Here is an 11360-nt window from a genome sequence, read left to right as displayed (position 1 = left end):
CATAAACTTTTGGAACCAGGTTGCTGCAGAGAAGCGGCTTTTTCCGGCTTCTAACTAGGACGGCTTAGTAGTAACCCACCCACCCACCGAGACAGTCTGAACAGCCAGGAGCAGGTGGCCTCATGTGAAATTTACTCCTGTGTTGTTGCTCTGCTTATGTTCATGGGGCGCCCTCCTGTGTACAGATAAGGTACTGCAAACCGAGATCACGCTGTATGACATCTAAAAAAAAAAATAGAATAGTGCGTAAAAGTTAGTAAAACGAATCCAACTTTGCAAGGGTCTTTCTGCTTTCAAGAACGAGGTAAAGGTTATGCTTTTAGGAAAAAAACATGTTTACAACTTTTTTAAAACCACAAATTGGATAATGTTTTCCTTGTGGCATAATGTGTCTATCGGTGCCTTTGAAGGTCACCTGGATGCCGTTTTAGAAAAAGACAGCTCTGCCACCCTTAATCAAAAGTGAATTAGACACACAGCCAAAACCTTTTACAAATACAAGTGAGTCACATGCTGAGCTGACTCACACCACCTGCAGATCATTGTCTGAACATTAACACTTACAGAATGTCACCAGAAGAAAACACTGTTCTAGCCAACACTGTAATTGTTGTGAATAAATCAGCTGTCTGTTACATAAACACAGAATCTGTTCATTTGAAAAACTTTATTCTGCCAAGATGGGAATCATACTGGGAGCCATGGTTCATAACCAAAACTAAGACAATAAATTGAATTGCAGTAAATTCCTGGTATCATGGACTGCAAGGCTGAAAATTCTCACCATTAACTTTCTGATCATCTCACATTTTAGAGGTGAATAAAATGCTGATATATTGTTCATCTGCGAAGCAAAGACATTCAGTCACACAGAGAAAATTAGTTTCTTTTCTTTATTTGGTCAATGTCATTTTATTTAAGGTCAAAGTAAAGAGTTTCAATTACCAGAATTGAATAAAAACTGCAATTTACACAGAAAAATAAACTAGAGCAGGAATCTGTCACAAAGAAAAGTGATAGTTTTTAAACCAGACTTTCAATGTGGTATTTACATGTGACTAAGTGAGACTGCATTTCTGGTTTAGTGCAGCTGCATTAGCTTTCTGAGAAATAAATCTACCCTAATACTCAAGGTTTTTAACCCACTGGAATGTCTAAATGTGCTAAGATATTGATTTTATTCTCATTGCTTTCGCTATATAGCAAATATAACTGTAAATGATGGTCAAGGCAATAAGTGAAAGAAATCCATAATTAATGATATGTTTGAGTAGAAATATACCCATGAAGGCACACGCTGCTGCAGGTGAACCTCGTGAACCACAGGAACACCCCAAACTTTGTTTTTATAACTCCAAGATTTTCAGTCTCTGCTCTTTGTGCAATGAGAGACCAAAAAGATGCTTCCTATGGCTTGGGGGAATTAAGAAAATCCAAACAATTCCCTTTTACTTTAAATTAACTAGTTATTAATTCCGGGTAGGTATGAGCAGCCAGCTGCAGGAAGGGAGGAAACAATTATCTAAATGTCAGTTTAAGAGTTTAAGTTCTGCTGCAACTTCATGAGAACTGAGGAGATAAACATCAGACATGATGAAAACTGTCTGTTAAAAGTTAAATGTGCAGCTTGTTTTTTTTGTCCAGTTTGTCTCAAAGTTGCTTGATGCTGAGAGGCTGCAGAAAATGTGATCTGCGGCTGGATTTGACGTCTGATGCAGAACCAGTTTGTAAAGTAAAGGCAGATAAGAGTGAAGCAGATACTTCATCAGAGCTAACAGTTAGCACCCCTCCTAGTGATTATATCAAGCCTCTGAGGCTCCTCGCATTTTGAGGCTCCTCAAAGCTGATTCCAGTTCAGTTTCTTAGTGCCGTTGGGTTGATCCCTCTCAGGTTCCTGGAGCAGCAGCGTTGGGATTCACAGCGCTGAGTGGGACCATCTGAGGAAGACCGGAAAGTTGTTCCGAACGCGGCAGGCGGTCACAGGGTGTCGGTGCGAGCGAAGCAGCCGTCGCACACCCTGACCGGGTGGTCCCAGCCTCGGGAAGGAACGGGTTTGATGTGGGTGGAGCAGGGGCCACACACCCCCTGACCACAGGCCCTGCAGTGGTGCTTGGACATGGCCGGGGTGAAGGCCTTATTGCATTCATGACACTGGGTGATGCTGTGGTCTGGGACCCAGTAGTCTGGCCGAGCCACGTCCTTCACGAAAGCTGATCAGAGATAAAGAAACAAAAAAATTACTTAATTTTAGCTGTCATTATTTAAGGATATTGACAAGTTGTGAGATATTGGCTCCCTGCCGTTGCAAAAATGTACATGAAAACATGAGGTTTTACTGATCTGTTTTATCTGATATCATCTTTAAAGGAGCCTTAACATAATCAATGAGGAAGAGGTAGCAGGACTCACAGCGGGGGTAGTCCAACGCCGTGGTGACCATGTCCACTGTGGACTGAGCCACCTCCGTCACCCTGCGTGCCATCAGACTGTGAGACTCCACGTTAGTCACTATTGGAAAGAAAAGTACATGCAAAGTGTCACAAACATCACCTCATAGTGTTAGACTCACTGATTGGCTGTGTGGGTCTTACCCTGGCTGTTGGTGTCGGTGGCTCCTCCCCTCTTGTGGCAGGGCTCACACACCCGGACAGGACTGCTTCCCCAGCCCCGCTGTGGCACCGGCATCCTGTATTTGGAGCAGGGATGACAGAAACCCTCGCCGCATGATCGACAGTGATGCTTCCGATCCGCCTCCTTGAACTCCGTCTGGCATCCATGACAGGCCTGAAGGGAGACAGGTAGACGTGGATAGATATACTTCAATAATATCAGCGCAAAAGCTTTGTGAGCAGTGATGTCAGTAACTCTAATCTCTCCAATTCTTTCAGTAATGACTAATCTAATGTCTTATTTGTAATCCAGTAATCAGATTAAAGTTAGTTATCCAAGTCTGCTATTGTTATCCTATTACTTAGTAGAAATATCTACTGTTTCTTTCCTCTTGTGCCTCAAGGAGATCAGTCTCATGTTTAATAGTAGGCAGCAACACAAATGTAAACAATGGAGGAAGGAGAGAGATTAGCGTTTTCTAGCTGATCTATTTTGAGTTTGTGTCAGCTACAGATGACAATATGAAGGCATGTTGTCGACAAAGTGTTGTTGTTACACCCTTGAATGCAGAGGAGACGGAATACCGAGTGATTTCCTCCACTTCTCTCATGCAGCAGTTTAATGAAATAAGGGGAGAGGGCGAAAGCCCCCTAGTGGAGGATGGAGGTACTACCAGCCGATCCTGATGAGTAGATGATTTCTGATGAATAGAGCCTGGTTCCATTTAATAAAATGACATAAACATGAAAAAAAAAAAAAATGTTCTTATTGCACTGACATTTTTTGGGGGTGGGTTTCTGTTGACTAATATGAATTCATATTTATTGTAAACAGTTTTTTACTGTCAACTCCGGAATTAAATAAATTTTTACTACTGCTTTTGGGGGTATAATAATCATTTTCAAACTTTCCAAACCATCTAACTACAAAAATACTACATCAAGAACAACAACATTACAACATTTGAAGAAACATTGGGGATCGCAGCTCAGTACAGTCAAGCTGACAAAGCAAGCTCCACCAGGTGGTGTGAAGCAGAGAGATGCGACTAAATGGCAGAAGGTTTCCCACCACCAAAACAACAAAAGCTGGACTTCAGTGCAAAACCAGTGAGCGGATAGGACTTGAAGTTGGTTATTAGGATGGAGTAGAGGAAATGCTGCTGTTAAACACTACAGATTGAAACTGGCGTTTTTATATTAAAGCATCAGAGACTGAATGTAACTAATAAAGTAACTTGTGATCCAACTTGCTTTCACAATCAAGTAATCAGCGAAATAACTCTGTTGCTATTTTAAGGATTCATCTGAAATCAAGTTACTTTTGGAAATACGGCCATTCTTACAATGCCAGTTGTTACGTATGGCAGAGGATCTGTGTTGCTGTGTTCCTGTTTCTGAGTCAGTTTTGAATCTCTGCTTTAGTTCTTGGGACTCACAATGATCTCTGCGTTGGGTCTCCAGTACGGCGGAGCCACCTGGTCGGTGAGCCAGGCGGTGACGGCTTTGGTGGGTCCGGTTCCATACTCAGACACTGACTGGATCACATAGTTCATCCCGTCCAGAACCCTCTGAGCCGCGTTCTGGTGGCTGGTCAGGAACATGTCGGACTAAAAGAAGACAGAGGGATCCAACAGAGAGGAAGAGAATCACATCAACGTATTTCGATCATCTCTGGACTGTTAAACCTACAACATGATTAAAATATGTTGAAAATAAACTGGGGAGGTTCTGTTCTTTTATTCATAGGTGCTGTAATATTGTGTCAGATACAATTGTTGCCTCACATCTAGGCCTGTCGCGATAAACGATAAATCAATTAATCGCACGATAAATTAAACCTATCGACCTCATTTTAATTATCGGCTTTATTGTCTTTTCCTGTCTTTCTTTCTTTCTTTCTGTTGATGACACTGAATGAAAAAAGGCTCAACTCCGGTGCTCTTCCTTAGTGTAATGTCCAGCGCACACTACACGAGTTGTTGGTGGACTGTTGGCCTATTTTCAAAACCTGACAGAAATCTATAACGGTTCGATCGGGTTCATCGTGCCGTGTGGTGTCCAGCCACATGGGCACAAAATAATGGCTACAAGTCCAGTTAACTAATTTTAAAATCAGGCATTAATCAATGCTTTACTAGAATCTACCTGTGATGCACGTGACTAGAGTCAGCGTAAAGTCCTGACTGAATGAAAATCACTATAACCTATTTATGTCACGTTAACAAAGAACAGCTGAAAACGTACCGGGTTTATCAACTGCAGTAGCAATTTGGCTCCAACTCTTCCCCTTGTCATTTCTATATTCTTTGCACGAAATGTTGAATAAACATTATTGTTGTTTCCACATATCATCTCCAATGTCCACTGGACTTTGGGTTGTGTCGTGTCAGCTGTTTGGGATTTCCCTCCGTAATTTTCCCTCAGAAAGCAGGAGGAGAATCCACGCTTTCTGATTGGCTACCTGTCACATTCAATGGGCTGCATTGACGCTTCCAGTTGGGGGAAATCCCTGATTTAGATCGGAGCGGCCACGACAATCCACCGTAACACACCGCACACTGCAGGATGATCAGTTACAAAATCACCAGCGACCAACGATCCAAGATTGTCATTAGGGGGAAATGGGGGCAAAAAAATCGTGTAGTATGAACTACTGCATTTGGTAGTCGGATGTGCCCATCTTCTCTATTTAAATCTCGTAATTACTGAAGGGCAATATAGTATACAGATTTCATATCTGCACTCTTTTGGTTGAATGCAGCATTTATTTCCACTTTGGCTTTATGTTGTTTAGTTTTTATTCAAGTACGTTTTTTGTTAATGGAGACTGAGAATCCATTTCATTTTTGTTTTTGGTTGTTTTGTTTGTTTAGTTTATCAGTTCCAGTGTTACCTGCTGTAAAATAAAGTGTATCTATCTATGGCAGGAAATCACATGGATTATTAGTCATTACTATTAAATCAGTGTCAAAAGGTCTTGAAACAATGTTATCGTTTATCGCAATAATTTTTTAAACAATTAATCACATGGCAAAATTTGTTATCGTGACAGGCCTACTCACATCCTCCCAGACGTGCTTGACCTCGGAGCGGACCACGCCGCTTTCAGGGTCCTGGTTGCCCATCCAGTACTGCCTGCTCCGGTAGATTACACCGCAGCTGGCGCACTCCAGCACGTATCTGAGTTAAGAACAGGAAGAAATAATCAGAAGCTAGATATGAAACAGAGAAGAACGCGTGTGTGTGAGTGTGTATCGTCTTACCCTGACCAGGCGTACTTGGCCAGCCCAAACCACGGGTTGTCAGAAGAAGCTGAGGTTTTGGGCACGACGATCACCTCCCTGCCTCCTTCGTAGCACCGCTGGAGACAGAACCAAGTCAAACAGAAAGTCGGTAAATGAACCGGACCTCCTAACAGAAACTGGGAGAGCAGTGACTCGCTGTGGTGCTGCTGACTTACTTTGCAGATGAGGACCTTGTTGTTGAACTGGTGAGCAAACTGGCAGAGTCCATCTGCCATGTGGGGGAGCCGGTCTCTGAGGTGATTCATGCCGTTTTTACAACGGATGCTGGAAAGCGCAGAGAGACAGAAGATTAGAGGAAATTATAAGGGCAGATCTGATTAAATGTTTCATTCTAATCAACCAGTTATTGTTATTTTATTTTCAACTCAATATTACGGTTTTAGAAGGAGATAGCAAAAGGAAAAATCATAAAATAATAATAATTTTAAAAAAACATGAGATTTATAAAGATAAACCTTGCGTGCATGTTTTATGTGACCAAAGCTTCAGCTAACGATTACACTCGGGAATTGCCGCCAGGTCAGAGCTTGCTAAGTAATGGAGTGTTGGGTGACTTTTGGATGCTGGCGTGGGGTTGATAGGGCAACAGGACATTTTTCCCCAAGGAAAACATCACAGAGTTAGATATATGATCTTCACTCCTCATGATCGATGGAAGAGAACATGCGACCATGAAGCCTCTCTGGGATTTGGGGTCGTAGTTTAGACATTATTGGAGTTTTTAAGATGCTAATCAGCTGCTCCCAGTTTTAAAGCAATTCCTTGTTGCCCCAGATTGGCATTATAATAATTGTGCAAAAGCAAAAAAGTAACAGGAAGAATCCTTCCAGATGCACGGCATCTAAAACAACGATCAGACGGGAAATTTGTCCAAACAAGCAGCATGTCAACCAAAACAATTACAAACAAATGTTTACAAAATGAACAAATCACAACTAACATCACAGAGACACTCCAGCATGCTGCTACGAGCAACAAAAAAAAATTTAATAAAATCCTGTATTCCAAGCCAAAGAAATGCCTGAACATTACATTTCAAAAGCATTTCACAAAAAGTGTTCCAGTAAAGTCTGCAAACTGTTGGGCCAACTTACTTGCAGCTGAGGCACACAGAGGAGCAGGTGAAGTACTCATCAGGGAAGAAGCAGTACAGCGTCATTTTATCGTCTAATAGTTCTCCACTGAAACGCTCGCTCAGAGCCTGACAAGCAGAGAGGGCGAGAGCTTAGAGGGAGGAAAAGTGGAACTAAAAGTGGGATGAAAGCTAAACAGAATATAAGGAGAATCAACCCAGAGGACCAATTAAAACTAAGAACTGCACACTTTCCGATTCATCTGCTAAAGCTCACTAAGACCACTTACTTCCAGAGCATGAAACACGATCCCAGGCTGGCGCGGGGAGCGCGTGTGAGTGTTATTCACTTGCTGCCTGACGGCCTCCAGCAGCTTGCTGTAGTCAGTGGGGGGGCTGATGGTCTGAGTGCCGACGTACTGGACCGAGCTGAAGGCCTCTGTCCCCAAACCCAAGTCATGGAAACGCTTCTGAAGGAGAGTGTCAGCATAACCGGGCCCCTCCGAGTCTAAAAGAGTGGATTTAAAAAAATATATCTTAGTACACTTGAGATAAGACAAAACTAACTTACAAGTAACTTTTCAGCAACGTATAGGAGCTTGTTGTAAGAAAATAATTTCTTAAAATTGATGAAAAAGTACTAGTTCCACTTGAATATTATTTTATTTATAAGTCTATAAGTAAAATAATCTGCAGAACTAGAACTTTTTCATCAATATTAAGTGATTATTAACATTAAACAAGCTCCTCTATGTTGCTGAGAAGTTACTTGTAAGTTAATTTTGTCTGATATCAAGCGTACTAAAACATTTTCAAGCTATAAACCAGACCTAAAGTACTTTGTAAGATTTTGTGCTGTTGCAGTGTAGAAAACCACGTGTCCTTCCCTTCCACTTCACAATAATACACACATAAAATCCTGAAGTTTGTGGTTATAATATGACAACATGCGAAAACATTCAAGAGGTATGAATACTTTTGCAAGGCTCTGTACTGTTTTTTTCATACCCTGGCCCAGCAGCTGCGTGTGTGTTGTCTCCTGAAAGACGATGACCGCGGGTCCGAGAGAAGACAAGGGGACGTCCAGACCGCACCGAGTGGACAGAGCCTTCAGCTCTCGGGTGAAGTGCTTCAGGTAGGCCCTGGACGCGCTGCTCAGGAACTGGAACATGTCATTGTGGAGACGCTCCGCCCGCGTGCGATAGACGACGATATCAGACACGGCCAAAACCTGCCAAAGACAAGAGAACGTATGTGTTCGCTTACTGAGAGAATGAGAGAAGATTATTGTAATGCCGGCATCACAATATCACATCACAAGAACAGAAAGATCCACAGAAACTCCTATCAGTTCATACAGAGAAACTCCTGGTGTATCTATTCTTATTCTGCTTAGAACAGGAACATTTAGTTGGATATTACACTTAACATAGAGCAGGAATGAGAACAAACTTAAAATCCAGAGAAACTCCTATTAGTTTATCTAGTGAAACTACTCATTACCTTAGATCAACACTTAGCATTAAACTTTTAATATCAAGAATCCAGAGAAACCCCTACTAGTTTATAACTTACGGACTACTTATTCTTATTGTTCTTAAACATGGGGTACCAATATGTATTTTTATACTTTTTTCTATTAGTTTATCCAGAGAAACTCCTATTAGCTTATAAATTGTGGAGTACTTTTTGTTTTATTTTGCTTTCTTTTGCTATTTTGTTTGTATTTCCTCTAATTCATGTAAAGCACTTTGAATTGCCTTGTTGCTGAAAATCTGCTATACAAGTAAAATTACCTACCTTACATATAAAACAGAACTCATAGCATAGCACCAACTGAAAAGAAAATCAGGTAATAAAACAATAAACGAATAAGTTATTGGTCAACCACACTGATTTTTAGTGAAACAGAAACAGCAGGTCACACTGTCCCCACTAACAGACAATAAAGGTGATAAAATGTTATAAACCGTGTATCATCATCCGACTATTTTTCCCTCGAAGAGCAAACCTCTGAGCTGAAACTCAGTTTTAATCCATAGCTGGCTCTGCTGGAGCTATGGGATAAAATTACGCACAGACTGACTCTTTTTACAAGTAAACTAAATTCTGCAAGCAATTGGTTGTACTGGATTTTAATTTTGTGCATCAGAGTGAAAGCGGGTTCATAAAAATGAAGGGCACTTTTTGAAGATTTTATGAAAACAGCACTTTCCTTTGACTTCACAATTATCTGCAGTCATGCAGATCCGGCTCATAAAATTATGGTAGACAGATTGAATTTTCTGATTTCAACAAGAAAAGATGTGAAAAAGTTCAAGGAGTATGAATATTTTTTTGCGAGGAATTGTAGTGTAGGACTTTAGTGTCACAAACTAAACAGCAACAAATAATTTATTTTCTACATCAGTTTGTGCAGGAGTCCTGCAAGTAATAGGTTTCCCTGATATTAATGTTTTCAGCAGACGTTCTCCAAACTGAAACTGCTGAGTGAGGACAGCAAACTCTTATTTTTGTAATCGATTATTTTATTTAACCACAAAAGCCCTTTACAACATATAAGAAACACATTAAAATATGAAAAGAAATAATTCAATTAATGTAATTCCATCCATCCATCCATTTTCTTCCGCTTATCCGGGGTCGGGTCGCGGGGGCAGCAGCTTCAGAAGGGAGGCCCAGACTTATTTATTCCCAAGAATACAATGACATATTACTCCTTAAGGGTACACTTGATTATCTGTAGTAAAGGATGCACCTGCAGCTGGGCAGACACAAATAAACCCAGCTAAGTAATGGCTACTGGAAACACCTCAACATGACAACAAGCTGTAGTGCTGCCTGTCCTTAGCTATGCAGAAATAGATAAGTTTATAGATTTAAAGCCTCAAGACCAATCAGGAACCTTTAAATTCACCTTTAGAAGAAGACGCATTCTCTGGTTTTGATTGGCTGCAGCTCCCAACAGACCCTCTGTGTCCAGGGCGATGAGGCCCAGGGAGGGATTGTAAGCGGCCCACACCCCCACCGTGCAGGAGCTCGGGGACTTGGAGGTGTAGAACACGCTCTCACCCCCAAACAGGATGTGGTTGAGCGTGTGGGACTTGCCATCGCCGGTGTTGCCAAAGATGGAGAGGACCTTGACCCCAGTGACGTCCGCACAGCCGAGCCTCTCCACAAACTCAGCGTCATTTTTCACCTGGAAGAGGAGAGACAGGATGAGGCAGAAAGCTGTGTCAATTAGAATGAGTCTGGATGAGGATGACAGAATCATCAGAACAAAACATAATAAGAAACCAATTCATCCCGTTGTGGGATCAGAGCAGTTGCATTTCCAATCGATGTCTTGATGAGCTTTAACATGTTTAGAGAAGTAAAGAAAGTCCTTATCTACAGTAGCTGCACTTTGATCACGTAATAAAAACAAAGTGAGAGTGCCTCCCTGTGGGTCAGAAGAGTATGACTCACTAGGTGCTTTCCCTAATGACAAGTCAAAAAGCTGCTCTGTCTCCTTCTGCAGTTAAAACCACTAAACATTTCTGGAGCATTATCTAAAACTTACACGATAAAAGTAGACATCTTAACGCTGCTACATGTTTAGATAAATGGCTGGAAATAGCGAATCGTTAAAACAAGCTAACTTTGCAAATTTAAAGAGAACTGTTTAATGTTCGAAAAGATGTATAGAAAAAAAAGAGAGAGAGAGAGAGAGAGAAATATTTCCCTGCATGCAGCTTGAGGCATGGGCCTCCATTAAAGGGAGTGTTAGCCCCGCTTTAGCCAAACAGCTAGCTGTTAGCTTTAGCCCGGCTAACTTTACCTTCAGGTTTTCCTGTTCGTCCACCAGCAGGAAGCTCCGGGCCCCCTCCCTCAACTCCTCTGACTTCTTTGGGCCGACCGACAGACTATCCATTTCCTTCATCAGTATTTCCGACATCGTCCTTTAAACATTCAAAACATAGTGAAGACGCCAGAACGCAAAGCGAAAGTTCAGCATGACTCTGTCAATCACAACAAGAGCCACAGAGAGTGAAGCGCCGTACTGTATGGTAAGCAAATTGATCATATAGTAGGTAGACTTGGTAAACTGGTAGATGTTCAGTGATAAGCTTTCTTCACGCTGTTCTCGTAAGTAAGAATTACAGCCCTAGCCACTTAGAACGCGATTTGTATCCGTAATTGTACGGACATAAATATAGTATAGTAATAGTGATTGTATATAAAATTGAACGCCTAGAGTTCTGTTTAATTTAATGCTACATCAACCTGCCATAAAGGGGTTGGAAGAAAAAAACCCCTCAAAGATATGCCATACACAGCGTCATTGACACATTTGTGCACGGTTTTTGAGCACCACCTTGTGGACAAATA

The 11360-nt window shown here is 41.5% G+C and overlaps 1 protein-coding gene across 1 annotated transcript; it reads right to left on the bottom strand.

Moving 5' to 3' along the window:
• Nucleotides 1-874: 874 nt before the first annotated feature.
• Nucleotides 875-11158, bottom strand: LOC103474846 (zinc finger FYVE domain-containing protein 1). The gene is made up of 12 exons (XM_008426099.2): nucleotides 10810-11158; nucleotides 9907-10188; nucleotides 7998-8220; nucleotides 7280-7497; nucleotides 7012-7118; nucleotides 6073-6181; nucleotides 5876-5973; nucleotides 5675-5792; nucleotides 4049-4219; nucleotides 2592-2784; nucleotides 2410-2508; nucleotides 875-2210 (listed from the first exon to the last, which is right to left on the bottom strand). Exons 1-12 carry the CDS (start codon nucleotides 10924-10926, stop codon nucleotides 1978-1980), a joined length of 1968 nt encoding a protein of 655 aa, XP_008424321.1. The 5' UTR covers nucleotides 10927-11158; the 3' UTR covers nucleotides 875-1977.
• Between the last annotated feature and the right edge of the window lie 202 nt (nucleotides 11159-11360).

This window comes from Poecilia reticulata, linkage group LG13 (genome assembly GCF_000633615.1).
Source record: "Poecilia reticulata strain Guanapo linkage group LG13, Guppy_female_1.0+MT, whole genome shotgun sequence".
Taxonomy (NCBI): domain Eukaryota; kingdom Metazoa; phylum Chordata; class Actinopteri; order Cyprinodontiformes; family Poeciliidae; genus Poecilia; species Poecilia reticulata.
This window is presented reverse-complemented; position numbering and strand designations above follow the sequence as displayed.